We start from the raw sequence: 18,065 nt of genomic DNA on the forward strand, positions 1-18,065 counted from the left end.
TGCCATTTCATTTCACTTCATTTCATTTAAATTAAGTTAACTTTCTTTCGTTGTATTTCATTAGGGTCCCGAGCATCCCCCGAGGAGAGGCGAACGCTCCCGCTGCCAGCCGCGAAGCCCGGTTTCGGGGAGGGGGCCCGGAGCATCCCCCCCGAGGGGAGCGGGCGGCGGGGGCGGGATGCGGGCGCGGAGCGGCGCGGGGAGGCGCGGAGCGGTGCCGCTGCCCATTGCACATTCTCTCCGGGCGGCGGCGCGACTCTCCGCTCCGCTCGGCACCGCTCGGCCCGGTCCCGGCGGCGCGAACATGGCGACGCCGAGCAGCGGCGGGGAGCGCCGGGCCGCCCCGCTCCCCCGCCGCCTCCTGCCCCTCCTGCTGCTGCTGCTGCTGCTGCCGCTGCGGCTGCCGGTGGCGGGCGGCCATTCCGCCTTGCTGCTGCGCTCCCCGCCGCCCGCCGCCGCCGAGACCCCGCGGAGCCGCCGCGCTGCGCCGCGCCCGCCGGAGCCCATCCAGGTGTACGGACAGGTGAGCCGGGCCGGAGGGGGGGGACACACACACAGACACACACGGGACACCACCGCCCCCTCCGTGCACGCGTGGGGTCGGCGCACCCCACTCCCACCACCATCCCCCCCCCCCCCCCAAATACCGCGGGGCGGCGCGTTACATCACCCCGCGCAGCGCTGCACCCCCCCCGCTCCCCCCGAGCGGTTGCAGGGAGAGGGGGGACGGGGGACGGGGAAAGAGGCCACGGAGGGCGCTTATCCCCGGTCCCCCCCCCCCCGGTGCTGGTGCCGCGAGTGGGCTGGCGGGGAGCCGGCCGCGCCGCTCGGCCTCGGCGACAACGCGACGCGCTGCAACCCCCCGCGGGTCTGCTGCGGGGGAGGGTGCGCACTTGCTGCTCGGAAAATAACTTCCGCGCCTGCAGGCGTTTGAGTGGATCCCGCGTGGGGGTGGCCGGCATATTCCCCCCCCCCCCCCCCCACCCCCGGCGGGGAAGGTCGGGTCGCTGTGGCGGGGAGGCGGTTGCTGGCGAGGCAGCCCCGGCTACCTCAAATAGCCGGCAACTTGCCCCGTTCACAAAGTGGCAGGGGTTTAGACGGGAGGTACCGCTGATGTCCTCCTGCGGCTATTCCCACCTCTCCCTGTTTCTCCCGGATCCATCTCAAACTAGTGGCACTGTCGGATTTGCACTTGAAACTTGCAGGTTCATTTCCAGCAAGATGAGCAGCGATAGCTGCCGGGCGGCCAAGGGCACGCGCTAGCGAAACGGGCCAGGTCGTCCCCTCGGCTAGTTCGTCGGGTGGGAAAGCGAGTCCCTCCGGCCGGGAGTGGGCTGGCGGTGGGCAGCAGCTCTTCACCTAGAGATGCTGGTGTTGAACATTGCTACGCTCGGAAGCTAGGCAGAGGGAGGTGACTTCTGGTAGAAGGCGTTGCTATTTGTGAGGCACCGTGCCCTTCTCCGTAAGAAGGGCTCCTCTCTGCATTTCCGATCCTTACACCACTGCTCCTTGAAAAAGACGGGGAGAGGAGTCGCTCATCGCAGAAGAATGGCCACTGTTTCTGAAAGTATCCCTGCTCGGGCTCCCTTCACTGGCAAGTCTTGCTGCCAGGACCAGAAAAACTCCCCCCTCGCCCCCCCCTTTTCCACACAACCGTCACTTTAGGGGTGATGAGGAATTATACCCAGGCTGCCTGGGTGCCTCTATGGAAAGCTTCAGCCTTGAAGAGTCTACTTGCTTTTTTAACTATCCACATGCTAGACTACACTAAGTTGCCCCACTTGACCCTCCTTGCTTACACTGCCCGCTTCCCATCACGTGCCCGAAAGGCTGTCTGGGGGGGCTGGGGGGCGACACCAGCCCACGGAGGGACGAGGCACACTTGAGGAGAGGCTTCGAGCCTTCACCGACATCTGCGTTTGCCTCCTCAGCTAGCACTTTCCTTTCTGGGTGCCCTATAATTTCCCCTTATTGCTACACGTCGGGTGAGAAAGAGCCAGCCACGAGGCAGGCCTGGCTCTGGAGCTGCTGGAGGGGCACGTGGGGGGGGGGGCCTGGTGCTGCTCCTAAAGCCCTGCTCCCAGTTCCCCCCCTGTAGAGGATGGGAAAAGCTGTTCCTACTCCCCTTGAAAATCTGCTTCGCCTCCTCTACCTCCTCAACGTTTGGCTGTTTTTAGCATCGCACAGCTACCCCATTTTAGAAAAAACATGACACTTGTCTCATCTACGGAAAGACATTTGTAGCACTTTCCCTTCCATCTCTCCATGGCTTTTGTGTAACCCACCTGCCCGGGTCAGGCAGAAAGCTGCTTTGGCAGGAGCAGCCCGTATCGCCTGGACGCTCAGCTGCAGATCTAAGAGGGTGCCGTAACCCCGGTGCTATGGGGAGCAGGACTGATAGGGAGCGGTGGGAGTTCAACAGTTTGCCGCTCTTGGGTCTTTTCTCCTTGCCTTAAGCTTTCAGAGGGGATTCGCCAGGAGAACGGAGTCGCTCTCACTGGCAGCGTGGCATGGGGTTTCAGGCTAGCGTATGAAACGTGGCCCTTCCGCTGCTTCGGGGAGGGAAGCACAAATTTTAAAGCCTAGGGACTTCATGTCACCAGAAGAGTTTATTGGCACTAAACAACAGTTCTGAGTTCTCCCGAGCGCTACAGTGCTTTAAATCAGGGTCTGCTTTAATAAAAAGGGTCAAGAGGGAGCCCGTGTGTCCTAGCCTCCGTCACAGATCTGACCGCACAGAATTACTAACGCCTAGGAAGCCAGAAAGCTGCACAACACGGCGCTCGGGGGTCTCGCTCCTTGTCACAAGCGCATAACAATCCCCGTGCCCCCCCTCCCCCAGGTCTCTGACCAGCTCTAAGACCAGCAGAAAATCATGCAGTCAAAAAAGCAGTCCTCTCTCAGGGACATGGTCATAAGGGGCAGTGCTTGGACCGAGCATCCTAGTGCCATGCCACCTCAGTCCCTTATCTGGGACGCATCCTGCTCCCCTGCGTTTGGCAGGTCACTCGGCCATATGCTACGCGCTGGCTCGCGCCCCGAAACTCCCTGCCCTTCCCCAGCTCTCGACTGTGGTCCCGACACAGCCTCGTGGGACGGCATAGAAGCCGGGCTCAGCTCTGAGGTGAAGGAAAGCACACACGGGAGGTCGGTGCTGCCTGTCGCTGCCGTGGGTGACGTCACCAGCGGACTGGAGCGAGAGGGAGGGATGCGTCTCCCCGACTGGAAGCGAGGAGGGGAGAAAAGTCCAAGCCCTCTGTGGATCCTCAGCATCGTCAGCAACAGGCTTAGAGCCCTCTTGCCCTAGACAGCAAAGACACGAGCACAAAACGTTACTTGGATTCCTCGTCCAGATCCTCACCATCGATTGCCCCGGCGGGCTTGTACAGCTTGCACACATGGCTACAGCAAAACTTTTCGGGAGCCTCAACCAACAACAGGACCGGTAGCCCAACCCTCTGTGCCTTCGTGGCTTTTCCCTGGCTTTTCTGACTCTAAAGCACCAGCAACCGAGAGACCGAACACATGACTCCAGAAACAGTCAGCTTCGAGACAGAGCGGGTTTTGTTCCCTTGCGGGGCCCTCACCTCTACAGGACTCTTGGCAAGTGTTACAACGGACAGACCTTTCCGACGCAGGCACCGACACGTGACAGGTCTTTTCTAGGACACCACAGACAGCAGAGAAGCATCCCCAGGGCAAGACAACTGCTGCCTGCCCCCCCTTGCCGGGTCCGGCGGCGCTCCCCGAACCCCTTCTGGCAACCACGGCGCTGCACCCTGTCCTCCTCTTCCTGGCACAAGCCCCTGGCTACTGAGGCGGCCGCTCACCTGCAGCCCACCCTCCCGACCCTTCCCAGCCTCCGTGCTCTTGCCTACGCATCCCTACTCAGACCCGGGTACACGTACTCAGCTACAGGATTTTACATTTCCAGGGCATGTCCCCACCATGCCACGTAAATCCTGTCCCCTCCGGGGGGAAAGCCAGCCATGTAGCGCGTCGCCTGCAAGAACTTCGCTTAGCGCGACAAGCAAGGACAAGAAAAGTAGCCGCTTTGGCCTCCTACCTGCGTGCCGGGTCGGAGCGTCGAGGCTGGCTCTGTAGTGACCGTCGTGTCGTAGCCGCAGCAGACGGCGAGGAGAAGCGCCGGAGCAGGAGGCCAGCTTCTGTCTGCCGGTCCTGAGGCGCAAGAGGGAGAATCCCGGTTACGGATGGCATTTATGCCACTGGGACGTACAGGTCTAACATTTGTCTGCGGACAAGCCTTTCCCTTCTTTGGAAAGGGCTCATCCGAACCCCTCCCCTCCCCCAAAAGCACGCAATTCACAAGAAACCTTTGCCTTAAACCGCCCTGGGACAAAAGACATCTAATTGCTGGTGGCTCCCGTGGCAGCCAGCTCGCCCTCCGTGCTGCCGCTGCGAGCCCTCGAGCCTCTCCCCGCGCTCCTGACCTGCGCACGGCCGTCGCCTCTCTGCCTGCCCGTCCCCCGAACCGGCATTATTGCCTGCCCTAACATCAGCCCGTCTCTTTCCCTTCTGGGCGAACCAGCTTCATTGCTCTCAAGCTTCCTGTTTGCTGGTGATAACTGATCCTGCCTTTGAGGGAAAGGACCAGGTTTCCATCATTTCCAGGTCATTTGCTACGAAATTAGTTTCTATGCGCCCACTTGCTTGACCTTGACACTCCCTGCCCCTCCGCGCTGATGAAGCCCTACGATGACCTCCTCAGCCGCTAGCGCTTGGAGCACCACGTGCTACCACAGCCTGCGCTAGATTAACAGCAATGCCGACCCACAGTGCCACTCAGTGATCTTTATCTTTAAGGCAGAAGTTTTTCAAGACAGCCGAGGAGAACGTCTCCCGCTGACATAACACCACGGCGATGACTTTGTGCGGGAGATGTTAACTTCTCTGTGTCTGTGGCACAGCACCAAGAAAGCAAAGCGCTCCGTGGGAGACGAGCCCCCTCGCTAGACCCGCGGCCACGGCTGGGCGCTCGGCCGGCAGCCACGCTGCGGCTCGTGGGCAGAGCTGCTCCTCGGCTTCGGGAGCCCCTTCCCACGGCCCTCGTGCCGTCCGCTGCGTAGGCACGGCTTGTGCTGATGAGCTACTCCAAAAAGAGACGAAGCTTCTCTTCTTTTGAGGCCATTAGCGTGTCCCGGAGAGAGAGCCCACCTTAGCTCCCTTCCCTCGCAACCTGCAAACCAGCAAAGAGCTTTTCTTCCTTCAGAGAATATACAAAGTGCTTCGCTGGGTAAATGCCATCCAGCTACGTGAACGGAGGCATCAATCACGCTGAATCCAAATTGAACCGTACTTAATTTTGACCTAGTTTGCCAGCGCGGCAGAGACCTTCCCAGATTAGACTTTAACCTTCTGGAGGTGCCCTGGCTGGCGACGGCACATCCCAGCAGAGGCCTGCCTGTGGGCTCCCGGACCCCCCTGTCCTTCCTTCCCCACCCCATCGCTGCGTCTGCCCGGGGCACAGGCAACCCCTGCCCCTTTCCCGGCCGCCCCGGGAAGGTTCCCCACTCCCGGCACGTGCTTTTGCACCTGAGCTTGCCAGGAGAGACGAGCCTCCGAAAGCCACGCGGTTCCTGCTCCTGGCACCGCGGCGGCTGGGAAGGGTATTTGTGTTTTTATTCCTTGTTTCCCCTTCGGCAGGTTCCTCGCAGATCCTGCTGTTGGACTAAGCAAGCGTTGCGGTGTCCCAGGGGCATCGCTTAAGCTTTCTGTAGCTTGCAGCACGCTTCGCCGGCAGCGCTTTAGACCTTTTCTGCAGCCTTCCCCCACGCCTCGGTTGGGGGGGGGGGTGACTTTCATGGGCGCTTAACCAAATTGGCCGGGGCAGCCTCGATTCCCTGTCACCCTCTGCCCCATCAATGTAGAAAGAGAGCCCATCTCTGGGACCATCTTGCCAAGGGTCCTGCTCGTTTCCAGGGTAAACGGGGCTCCTGCCTCGACCCCGACTTCCCCCTCCCTTCCCCTTTTCCTTTCTCTTTGAAACAACAGCTAGCAGAGAGCTCTGTTGGTGGTAGCAGAGAGAAAACAGCTCTGCGAGCAGATGATTTCAGTATTAACAAAATTAACATGGGCCTGGCACTCTCTGAAATGAGTCACCCGTGTTTCATATCAATGATTTCAGACCCTGGCATTTTCAGTCCAAGCCACAGGCAGCGCTACGGCAGGCACAGACTGTATTTTAAAATATCGTGGCAGGGCTAGAAACAGATGCTCGGGAGCAGAGCAGAAGGTACAGTAATGAAGCTTTAGTGGGAGCGCACGGGGAACGCGGCGTGCCGGGAATGCGGTAGCCACCCATGGCACACATCCGCGATGCCCGGCTATTGCGTAAGCCTCGCTGGGAGGGGGGGGGAACGCAAAGGCCCGGCACTTGTCCTCTGCTGCTTCCAGTGAGCCGCAACGACGTGGAGCCTGGCGAGAACGCCTTGCCGTTAAAGCTCTGTGCTAACCAAGCGGCGGCTTCGCTTCTGACCCCTTTTGGCAATAGCTTTCTTTAGCCCCATCCTCATTCCCCCGGCTAACAGCTATAAAACGTTTAGCCAATTCCTCTTCTGCCAGCGTCCCCTGACAGCCTGCCTTCAAGCCAAGATCCAAGCTGCCGGCAAAACTTTGATGGTTTCGGCAGCCGCAGAGACTCGTTATTCTCCTCTACCCTCATTTATCCAGCCGTAGTAATAACCTATTAACTATTCAGAAATTTCCCAGGAACTGTGTTTGGTTGTAAGCATCCCATTTTCAGTTACATAACCAAGATGGGAAAACAAATAAACGACCTGTCTAGGAGTCTTCCCCCCCCCCCCCCCCCCCGCACACCCCCAATTGTACAGCATCGAGCCTCAGCCCCCGAGTAGTCCCACCACGTCGCCTCCTGATTAATAGCGAGCGCCTGGGTCGAGCCGCGGTCCGAGTCCTATCGCTAAAGCAGTAGCTCTTGACCGAGCAAACCCGCCGACGCACACGGTGGGCTCCCTAAGCCCACTCGGCACCAGGAATAGCCCTCCCACTGTCCCAGCGCTCGTCACCCATCACGCGGGTGCTAGGCGTTATCACAAGTCAGCAGGAGCGCGATATTTCTGCTTGCAGTTCATCGCAGCTAACAGCGTGATTTCTGCACGGGGAAGTTACGCTTCCCACGCGGAGCAGCTCGGCCTCATTGGTGGCTCAAAGGCTGGGAATTGAAGAGTCCTCCGGTGACAGAAAGGCCTGAAATATTGCCGTTTGGCCTGCCAGCAGCCATCCGAGTAGCTACGGCGAGGTGTCCGGGCCAGAGTCGCTCATCTCCTGCTCAACCCGCACCATTATCGAGCCCGGGGCTTTCGCACACGCCGTGGTTTGTCACGTGCGAGGGGCGAGCCGCCTCTGCCGAGCTTGGCAGCCAAAACCCTGCCCTGACCTCTCAATTCCGGGCGTAAGCGACTGAGAGGGACATGACGGAAAGGGGAGCCGGCGCTTAGGTGTTGCAGGTGCTAAGGAACATGGAATCGGGACACTTTCCCCAGCCTCGGAAGAGCTCAGCACCGCACACTACACACCCCGGGCTGCTCGCCTACCGACAGACTCTAGAACCATCTCGGCGCAGCACCGCGTGTCCAGACAACGTTCCCCCTCCCAGCGCAGGCTGGAAGCACTCGGGCTCCAGCTACACCCCTGGAGCCATGCGGGAGCTCGTACCTGCTCTGGGGTGTGCTCCCACGCGACGGCAGCTCGGGTCTTCTCGCCCCGTTTCTGCGGGGGATCTGTTTATTGGAAGATTCTGTTAACAAAAAGTAAATACATAGCGTGAGCAAAGCTAGCAGCGTTAACTACATTAACTACAGCTACAAGCAACCTCTTCTATTTCTTGGCTCCAGTTCTCCCCTCCTGGACTTCATTTGGCACCTTACATCTTAGGAGGACAAATTAGAATTTGATGCGTATTTCATATACACTTAATCACTTGGCAAAGACCAAAGCACTTCCCCGTTACGTGGAAGGTATACTAAATGCTGGTTCCGTTAGGCACCAGGCACTGCCCGTTCATAGGTTAAACCAGCTCCTGGGGGGCAGGTTTCCCCCGTTAGCGGAGGTGGGGGGACTCTGTGACAGTGGGCTCCTGCCAAACGAGCCTCATCCCAGGAAGCGGGGAAGGGTTACTTGTGTTGGGGATAACAGCAGCTTTAGCACAAAGCTATTTCACAGAAAACATCCCTATCAACGGGGCATCGGGTGCTGTTCACCTGGGGCACAAGACAGCACTGCTGCCTGGAGGGCAAAGACTTGAGGTCCCGTTTGTTGCTCTCCTGAGCTGTTCGGGTCCCCACAAGACTCAGAGGGGCTGTAGCAGGGCCGCTCAGCCGCAGGCTGTGGTCTCCCACACCGGGAAGCGGCAGAGACAAACGCGCGGGGGCTCCTAAACCCGAGAGGCTGCTGCACGAGCCCTTCCCGGGGGACTTACAGTGTGAGGCGTCCTTCGGGTGGCTTCTCTTTCTTTACACCCCTTTGTAAGACGTGCTCTAGCAGTCTTTAGCTCCTGAAATTGCCACGGAGGTAGTGACAAGCCCCTTGGCTGAGGGGAGCTGGGGAGGGGGGCGGTGCACAGGGCAGGTCTGGCTCATCTAGACTTGGCTTTGACTTTCCTTGGGGAGAGCAGACAAATCCGCCTCTTGAGGGGCTTCCCTGGGGAAGGGAGGCTGGGCAAGGTTGCTCGCTTCTGTCTCTGAATGCACGGCTATGGGCTCCCCCTTGCTGTCCCCCTCCCCTCCAAATAACGGCAAAACTCTAGACGGGCTAATGAACCCAGCCCTTTCCATAAAGCCAGCAACCTCAGCCTGGGTGCAACTGGGAACCCAAAAAAGCTGCATCCAAAATAACTAATATATATGCAAGAGATTTAGATGGGGTTATTCTGCTTTTAAAGGAGGGGAGGGGGACTGGGAGCTCAGAGCTGCTCTGGATTTCAGACCCAAAGCTGTACGTGGGCTTTCTCGGTGGGCATCAGCAATTCCTTCTTCTCCACCCTGTTTCCCTGCATCCTCAAACAGCATCGCTTCTCTTTTCCAGCAGGCGTGCGAGGCTACTGCTGGCTTGCTTTGTAGCCGATGCTGCTGCCTGACCTAAATCTCTGCTGCATTTGCTATCTGGGCTCTCCGACGTGGGCTCCCCGGCGGGGGAGGGGTGTCTCTGGCTGGGCAGCCGCGGGCACCGGTGCCGGGGGTTGCTCGCTGACCCCCTGCCAGGTTTTGATTTTTTATTTTTTTTTCCCTTGTGTGAGCCTATTGCATAAGAGAGATTTGAAGGCTTCTGTTTCACTTCCCCCCCCCGCCCCCTTCCAGAATAAAGACCTTGTTTTTCCTAGCATTTTATTTGCCAGTCACTGGCAGAGGCTAAACCGGCTCCTTACCCCAGGCAGCGCTCCTCGCTGATCCCGGGGTCAGTGGGAGCCGCCGGGTATCAGGCCTAAGATGGGCTTAGCCCTGTATTTTCACAGCTTCCCAAGGCCATGAGCTCAGGGGTTACCAGCCGTTGGCACGATGGCGTGCGGGGGCTCAGGCACGCGCGTCCGCTGCAGCGATCGGGGCGCCCGTCCGTAGCCGAGCTGCTCCACCCAACTTCCCCGGCAAGACTGGCCGTCCCCGCTCCTTCGGCTCCCGCCGCAGCGATGCTGCGATAGCTTCCCCATAGAAACCGGCCCTTCGCGACCGGCGCTGTTAGAGCGCTGCCAGATACAACACACGCACGGGGAATAATGGGATTGCGTACGACTGCGTTTATTTTGGAAACCAGCATGTCCTTTAGGGTACAGAAAAAGTCGCTGTAGAAAGGTGACTCTGTTTCCCTGTGGCCCTTCGCCTAATCAGCCTGGATTTGAAAATCACTTCTTGGTCCTCGGTTTTAGTTTTCATTCTCATTGTCCCCCGAATCCTATTTCTCTGAGGAAGAATAAAGGGCAGACTAACCCCTTTAGGCACACGCATTTTGCCAGCGCGTTCGTGAGAGCTGCTGCTTTACGTGGGGTCGTGCTCGAACGTCTCCCCCAGGGAAGCCTTCGCTTTAACTGCTTGGTGGCTTGCAGCGAGTGCTTGACCACCTCACTGTGGCGGCCTCGGTATAAGTGACGGCAGCCCTGGTTCAGTGGCACCGTCTGCGTAATCCCCGTCGTGTCGGCAGAGGTTTCCAACCGCCATCATGACGAGCAGCCGCCGGTTTGCTTGGTTGTGCTTTAAATGGGGGCTGGGGGGGGACTTTCAACGAGACTGCAGGGAGAGGTGGGAGCGGGATGAAGGCACAGCAACCTCGGAAAGCGGTGGTGGAAGGATGAAGCCCTTAGCCGTGCACACCCGACGGCCGTGGACGATCCTGTTGCATTTTAGCACTCCGGGCTGGAGCTGAGCTCGCCCCAAGCGTGCCCAGGAGCACACATTCCGGCCCCTCCGGGGTCTGAAGGGCCGGACACACGGTGCCCCTCTGCCCTTTGGACTGTTCCGTTTCTGCCCCTGGTTTGACCGAGCGTCCCCAAAGTCTGTGTATTTCCCGGGGGGTTGGTACGAGCGGGTGTTGCTCTCCGACTGTCCCTGTGGGCTCAGGGTGCCCTTTTTCTTGGCGTTGCAGGTCAGCCTCAACGATTCCCACAATCAGATGGTCGTTCACTGGGCGGGAGAGAAGAGCAACGTGATCGTGGCCTTGGCCAGAGACAGCCTGTCTTTGCTGGGTCCCAAAAACAGCGACGTAAGTAATGCAACCTGGTGCTGTCCCGGGGTGCCTTCGTGGCTTCTGTGCCAGGCGAGGTGTCGGCGGCTGCTGATCTGCAGCTCTCCTGTGCTGGGAAGATGAAAGAAAGGCCCGTGAGTTTGAGTTCAGAGGCACAAAAAAAAAAAAATTTACTATTGTCTGCATTGCCCCACAGGTTCGAGCCCTGAAGGCAATCTCTGAGGCTTCTCCTCCCGTAGTTTTCTGAGTTTTTACCAAATCTGTCAGAAGGGAAACCAGAGCTTTGCGCTCCTCACGCTGGGACTTCTCCTTTGCAGGTTTACGTGTCGTACGACTATGGGAAGAGTTTTAAGAAGATTTCGGAGAGGTTCAGCTTCAGCGGGGGGAACAGCAGCGAGGTGGCCATCGCCCAGTTCTACCACAGCCCGGCCGACAACAAGAGGGTGAGGATGCGGCAGCCGGCCCCTGCGGGGCTCGTACGTGGGGCAAAGCCGCTCCGTTGCCGCCAACAGCGTGAACGCAGCAGGGCCCACGGGCCAGGGGAACCGGGTGTGTGGCCACCCCAACCCACATCCGTGGGTCACGCTGAAAACCTGCCTTTGCACAGGGGAAGCGCTCAGATGGGCCTTTCTGCTGCGGCAGTGGGGAGGGACGGGCCCCTCCTGCAGACGGGGACTGAAGGCTATTTTTGCACCTCGGGCCATCCCGGGGGTCCCTGGGGCAGAGGAGGGACGTGCTGGGCACACTGCCGTACCTCCTGTACGGCTCTGCGATGCTCAGGAGCATCGGGCTGTGGCAGGAGAGGGGGTGGTTGGGGCAGGCAAATTTCTCTCCTCCAGCGTTTGCCCTCCCAAGGCTCCCCTGGGACGCGTGCCTTTCTTACTGCTCGCCTGAGCTCTGTGTGGAGCTGGAGGCTGACGGCCTGCTTTCCTTCTTCCTTGTCGCTCCTTCTCTTCCCAGTATATCTTCGTGGACGCCTTCGTCCCGTACCTCTGGATCACCACTGACTTCTGCAACAACATTCAGGGCTTCTCGATTCCCTTCAGAGCAGCAGACCTCCTCCTGCACGGCAGGAACCCCAACCTCCTCTTAGGCTTTGACAGGTCTCATCCTAAAAAACAGGTGAGCGCTTCTGCTTAGCCGAGAGGGCCAGCGCCCTGCCTCTACCCTGCTGGGGCATCCCCCTGGCCCGTTACGTGCCCCACAGACCAGGAGTTGCCCTGCCTCGTGCCAGCGCCACATGGGGTCATGCCTTGACCGCCCAGGCTGCCTGATCTTGGATTATGCAGAGCTGTCCCAAATTGGCCAGGACACCCCCTTCCCTACAAGTCACTCTGGTTTCTGACCTCTGTGGAGTGGTGAGAATTTAGTACCTGCAGGATGGCCGTCTTAAATGTTTCCTTTCCCTTTTCCTTCATTTATGCTGGTCCTTCATTCGTGCCGCTCCTGACTCTGTGCATCTCCCCGACTGTTGCGGTTGTAACTCGCCACAGAGCGCTGGCAGCTGAGGCAGGACTGACATCCGCAGTGTTTCATGCAGGCGTGTGGTTTAGCTGTGGGTCTTGCATAACAAATTGCTTCTTGAAAACAAACTCTTTTTTTTTTTTTTTCCACACCCCCCCCCCAGAGCTGTTGGCTAAAGTTTGTAAATAATTACAGCACCTTCAGATAGACACAGGCAGCATAAGCAAAACTTAGAGATGAAACAACCATCCCCCAACATGTGAATGGGGACGGTCGAGCAGAGTACGTGCACAGCCCGTGCCGTTGAGTCCGGTCGTAGCAGGGTGCGTGCCGGCCCCCGCTCATGCCTTCCTGGGGGGACGGAGCTGGCCGGGAGCGATACCTTCCCTGGGTGGGCTGCTGGACTGGCTGTCGAGGCTGGAGTCAGGCTGGCTGTATCCGCATACCTGCAAAACAGAAGCAAAAATTGCAGCTCGAGTGCCACTATAGCTCTTGGACAAAAACCAGGCAGGTTTCAGGGACACGGGCCCTTCGAGGGACGGGATCCACAGAGGGACTCATGTGCCTGCGGGCTGGCGTGTTTATCGCTGCTATTTTTGTTGGTGCAATGAAAGATACTATCTCTCCTCTTGGCCTTTGCCTTACTAATGCCCGCAGATCTGCAACAACAGCGTGCTGCTCTGCTTGGGGTCGTAATGGCCTCCGAGAGGGAGACGGCTCTGCCCAGATATTTACCCTTGCCATCGCACTCCACGAGTGCATTATAACAAGTTATTTTTTATTTCTGAGTTAGCGTAAAACCAGGTGGATCAACAGACAGTGGGAAATCCTTCTGGTAGGAGACCAAAGCACCATTTTCTCCTGTTTGGGTTATTCTCCGGCAGCTAGAAAGACTGCTGTTGCTCCAGTCAGCTGCCGCTTAAAGACAAGTTATCAAAGTAGTTCACGGTTTTGCGATGGACGCATGTCAATCCTGCCTTTGCTACCTGAGGTTGGGTCTCTCAAAGGGTTGGGTCCCTCAAAGGATTGGGTCTGTTTGGTTGCCGAGTCCCACTGGCATCTCTCACCTTTGTCGTTGCAGCTCTGGAAATCGGATGATTTCGGCCAGACCTGGATAATGATTCAGGAACACGTGAAGTCTTTTTCTTGGTACGTGTCGCCCCTGTGTGTTACGCCCAGCTCCTGTCTCCTCTCACTCCTCGCCTCTTGCCTCGCTCGCTGCCCTGCGCAAACCAAGGATGCGGGTACCAGAGTGCGCTCCGGCCACGAATCCCTGCTCCCCTCACCCAGCAGAGACCCCGCACTGCAGGGATGTGGCACGGGGGGGGTGACAGGAGAAAGCCACCCACACAGGCACCTGGGAGTGCTCCACGTTCCCCTGGTTTTTGCATGCCCACCCCATCTCTCGACAGGGCTCCTCGGTACCCGCTGCCTTCTGCGTTGCTCTGTGAACGCAGAGATAACACCACCACCCTTTGTGTTCTTTCCAGGGGAGTCGAGCCCTACGATAAGCCAAATACAGTGTACATCGAGCGGCACGAGCCTTCTGGGGCTTCGACTGTCATTCGCAGCACCGATTTCTTTCAAACCCGAGAAAATAAAGAAATAATCCTGGAAGATGTTGAAGACTTCCAGCTCAGGGACAAATACATGTTTGCAACAAAGTCTGTGGTAAGTATCAGGCGAGCAAATCACTGCCACGGGTGACGGTCCATGCTTTGGTACGGCCAGAGCAGGCAGTAGCTCTGCTTCCAGCTGGGACCCGTGTCTAAAGCACGGCCAGCGCGGTCGATAGGGACATCGTTACTCGCTGCCGTACCTCGCAGCCTTCGGACGTCGCGTTTAGCTTGTCGCAGAGGCGTCTCTGCCCGCAGCTGCCCCCGCCGCTTGACCTCGCGCCGCTGCGGAGAAAGCGACGCCTACGGATGCCGCGCTGTCGGAGCGGCGGCGTTTCCGTACGCCTGCCTTCAGCAGGCTGCGCTGAAGTAGGTCAGGCTGCAAAGTGCTGGGACCCGGGAAAAACCCTGGGAAGGCGGGAGGGAAGGGGGGGATGTGGCTCAGCAGCTCGGTGGTTAGGAGGCTGCTTGTCAGAGAGGATTACTATCAAACGTGGACTAGGTCCAAGTGCTCCAGCCTGGAAAGAGAGATGGATTTTCGGTTTGCTTTCCTAAGAAGAGGGGATGCGGGTGAGTGAAAGCAGTCTTTTGGTCCCCCTGCAGCCCAGGCCCCCTGTACTTTTTGAAGCTGTTCACCACTTTCGGACAAACCTGAAAGCAAGCTAGAAAGCATCTGTGCTGTCTCTGAGGGCAAGTCCTTTACGGAGGATCAGAGACACAACAGCGGAGAGGTAGAGTCCTATTCCTTCTAGAAGTTAAGAAGCAGTTTTCTTTTTAGAAGACACAAGCGTTGCTTTCCTCCCCCGCTGCTGCCATCGAGTCTGTTTTAATAAGCAATTTTCGTAATTTAGGGGTAGCATTTCCTAGGCAGTGAGCAGCGAGCATGTCACTTCTGGCCACCCGGGCGGCCGCAGTGGTGCCCGATGCTGGGAGGGGACGGTGTTTGCAGAGCGCTTTCAGTTTCTCAGAAGTCTCTCTCTCGCAGGTAGCACAGTCTGCAACTCTTGGGGCCCATCCCCTTGGCGCTACGCTTGATCTGAAGCCTGCTGTGGTTTGCAGAAGATTTTTATCTAGGCTTGCTGATGGTGTTGAGTGAAGCGTGGGGGATGGTCTGTGTCTCTGCCGAGAAGCCGCTGGGCTCCGGGGCAGCGCCCGGGGAGCACGGGGCTGGTTGGAGTCGGGACGTTTCAAAGCATGAACTCAATTTGGGGATTCTTTGGAGTTGTTTCTGCTTCTGGAGGGCTTAGGGGTCACAGGGGCCACCGTCACGTTTTCTTCTGCAGCACTAACGACCGGTGTTACGCTAAACGACATTAAAATCGCCCATATTCCATGCTGAGGCAAAGACTGGTGGGAAACACAGAAGCTCAGAGAGAAGCCAGCCGGGCCACAAACCTCTGATTTAGAGAGGATGTCCCCAGGTCTGGGATCTGGTGCTTGCATCAACCCTCAGCCGCAGCAGGAGTGGTGCTGGGGAGCGGACAGGCTGGGTGGCAGAGGTGCCAAGGACTCCGACTTCAGCTCCTCTCCGTGGGAGGCACGGTTGCTTAGAGATACGGAGCCTGGGAAAATCAGGCCGCTTATTTTTGGAGCCTAAATCTGGGTTTAGGTTCTTACCATTGGCATCCTGTATGAAATAGGTTGCCCCCAGCTTTTTACTTTTCTGGCTTCTCGCTGGTGCCTTTCATTTTGCGCAAATTGTTAAAAATAAGAAGGAAAGGACAGGCTGCTCTGCAGAAGTAGGAGAAATTAAAACCAGCCTTCTTACCTCCCCCCAACTGGCTAGAAAGGGCAGCTTCTCTCCTTGCTGAGCATCCGTGTGGATGTAAAGCAGGAGCGGGGAGCGCTGCTCCCCACAGCCCGTCCCAGGCAGCTGCCACGCTTTGCCCGCACGCAGAGAGGGTGAAGTCCCAGCCAGGCAGTTTGGGGATTTGCCCCGGTCTGCCTTTCAGCCGCTGCTGGAGACGAGGGTGATTTTGGGGGCGAGAGCTACTCCTAACACGTCCCTCTGCTCTGCCACAGCGTTTGCAAGGCAGCTCGCAGCCGCCTTCGGTCCAGCTCTGGGTTTCCTTCAACCGCAAGCCGATGCGCGTGGCACAGTTCGTAACCAAGCATCCAATTAAGGTAAGTGGTGATTTCCGAGAAGACCTCCTTTCTGCCTCCTTTGCCGAGGACACCCTCAGATGTCAAAAGCAGCGGAAGGAAGCCCAGGGGGACAGCCAGGGTTTGCAAAGAGTCTGCGATCCGTGAACCAGACGTGCTGCGGCGTCCCCAGGCTGGCGGGGACGAAGGAGAGCACAAGAAGTACGCCGGGGGGGGGGGGGGTTGGCAAAGCAGTGGGGCGTGCTCCCGGCTGCGAGACGCCCCCGGCCTCGGTGGGGTCCAGGCAGAAGGAGATCTGGCACCGATGGGGCTTGGCACCCAGCGCCGCTCCTTTGCCAGTGGGTTGTGTGGGTCAGGGGGTGGAGGGTAGCGATCGCTGGAGAAAGAAAAAGAAAAGAAAGAAAAAAATAAAGAAAAAGCAAAGTGAAGATACTTACTTGCCAAGTAAGAACAGATACAAACGGGTGGAGGGAAGAATAACTTTCAGCCAGCTAGGAGGAGGAAACGCTAAACCGACCTGTACGTAAACCACACGTATGAAGTGTGCATGTCTGTCATTTACATCCCAAAGGAATATTACATTGCTGATGCCTCAGAGGACCAGGTGTTTGTGTGTGTCAGCCACGATAACAACCGTACCAACCTCTACATCTCGGAGGCGGAAGGCCTGAAGTTCTCCCTGTCGTTAGAAAACGTGCTCTACTACAGCCCGGGAGGAGCTGGAAGTGACACCTTGGTCAGGTAACGTGGGACGCGCCTAACCGGCTGTGGAAAATGAGAATGTCGGTCAAAGTATTAGTAGCTTTTGCTGGATTTGATTAAAGCACTGCCCCAACCCCCAGGCTTGAAGGACTCCCCGCTCCTCTGACCCAGGGAGGCCGTGATTCCCGGAGCCCACCTTTGCATTTCCTCGCAGGTATTTTGCCAACGAGCCCTTTGCGGACTTCCATCGCGTCGAAGGCGTGCGGGGCGTCTACATCGCCACCCTGATCAACGGCTCCTTCAGCGAGGAGAACATGCGCTCTGTCATCACCTTTGACAAGGGTGGCACCTGGGAGCTGCTGCAGCCCCCGGCGCAGACGCGCTACGGGGAGCAGATCGACTGCGAGGTAGCGCGGGGTGGGAACGGGCAAGGGGACGACTGCGGGAGAAGTCCCCCACCCGCAAAAGAAGCTGAAGTGGGAATCCTGTTGCAAGGAATCCCGCCTTCCTCGCCTTTCTAAGCGGAAAGGGATGGACTAGGTGGGGTGAGGGCGCAGGCAAACACAGGACAGAGGGTTAACGCCGCTGTGTTTTGCTTCTCCAGTTTTCTCAGGGCTGCTCTCTCCACCTGGCCCAGCGCCTGAGCCAGCTGCTTAATTTCCAGCTGCGTAGGATGCCCATTCTCTCCAAGGAGTCGGCGCCAGGACTGATCATCGCCACCGGTACCCGCTTTCCTTCCCGCAGCCACGCGGGGGTCTTGGGGCGCGTTGTGGTCAGGACGTGAAGAACTTGGCAGCATCTAGGTTGTATATCCAGGTTACAAAAATGCAATTGAATTGCACGTTTTGCTGTCCCTTTCTCTGCTGCAGTCCCCGTACGGTAATTACAGCACGTACATTTTACTGCAGCACGGACACATGAGAAACCTTGCCTGCTTTATTCTGGTCCTTTTTCCTGCCGCTATCCATGCGAAGGGTTTCTCGAGTATACAGAAATGACTGTTTGTCTTGCTCTTGTACTGAAGAAAACACTGACGTGTTTTGTTTGATCATGTTTATAGCCATGGGTTTTTCCCCAGCTGCTTTTAAAACTTGTAATAGTCTCTAAAATATTTGCTTTTGAAGAGAGTAGTTTATAGTGTGAAAAATCAGCTCCTCAATCGTTGTCATTTTGCTCACAGATAAAAATAGTTTAGAGGTGTCTGGCTTCATTTTAAGCAATCACTTTGCATTTCTCAAGAAGAATGATTTCTGTCATTCTCCTAGGCTCCATTGGCAAGAACATGGCAAGGAAAACCAATGTCTACGTCTCGAGCAGTGCCGGAGCAAGGTGGAGAGAGGTAAGGCCGCTCTTTTGCTTGCCAGCTCAGCCAAGGCAGCGGTGCAACAGGTAGGACGTTGGCAGCAACGTAGATAAGTGACGGGCAGCTCTTGGGCATTAAAGGCGACCTCCGCATACGCATCCAAGAGC

At 57.6% G+C, this 18,065-nt stretch overlaps 1 protein-coding gene and 1 long non-coding RNA gene across 3 annotated transcripts in view; one reads left to right on the forward strand and one right to left on the reverse strand.

Moving 5' to 3' along the window:
• Positions 1-206: 206 nt before the first annotated feature.
• The window catches only part of SORL1 (sortilin related receptor 1), a 49,892-nt gene continuing 32,033 nt past the window's right edge, over positions 207-18,065 (forward strand). For both annotated transcript variants that reach the window (XM_075774626.1, XM_075774627.1), the window contains exons 1-11: positions 207-523; positions 10,612-10,728; positions 11,028-11,153; positions 11,671-11,832; positions 13,256-13,323; positions 13,665-13,845; positions 15,813-15,914; positions 16,465-16,634; positions 16,810-17,002; positions 17,200-17,317; positions 17,861-17,934. In XM_075774626.1, the coding sequence (XP_075630741.1) occupies positions 305-523; positions 10,612-10,728; positions 11,028-11,153; positions 11,671-11,832; positions 13,256-13,323; positions 13,665-13,845; positions 15,813-15,914; positions 16,465-16,634; positions 16,810-17,002; positions 17,200-17,317; positions 17,861-17,934 (1,530 nt within the window). In that variant the 5' untranslated portion in view covers positions 207-304. The remainder of the gene's footprint in view (positions 524-10,611; positions 10,729-11,027; positions 11,154-11,670; positions 11,833-13,255; positions 13,324-13,664; positions 13,846-15,812; positions 15,915-16,464; positions 16,635-16,809; positions 17,003-17,199; positions 17,318-17,860; positions 17,935-18,065) is intronic.
• LOC142604913 (uncharacterized) lies at positions 4,089-13,369 on the reverse strand. Its single transcript, XR_012838762.1, has 5 exons — positions 13,242-13,369; positions 12,084-12,620; positions 9,520-11,821; positions 7,696-7,777; positions 4,089-4,179 (listed from the first exon to the last, which is right to left on the reverse strand). It is a non-coding gene; the product is annotated as an uncharacterized LOC142604913 (long non-coding RNA).

The sequence above is a fragment of the Balearica regulorum genome, chromosome 23 (genome assembly GCF_011004875.1).
Source record: "Balearica regulorum gibbericeps isolate bBalReg1 chromosome 23, bBalReg1.pri, whole genome shotgun sequence".
In the NCBI taxonomy this organism is placed as follows: Eukaryota; Metazoa; Chordata; class Aves; order Gruiformes; family Gruidae; genus Balearica; species Balearica regulorum.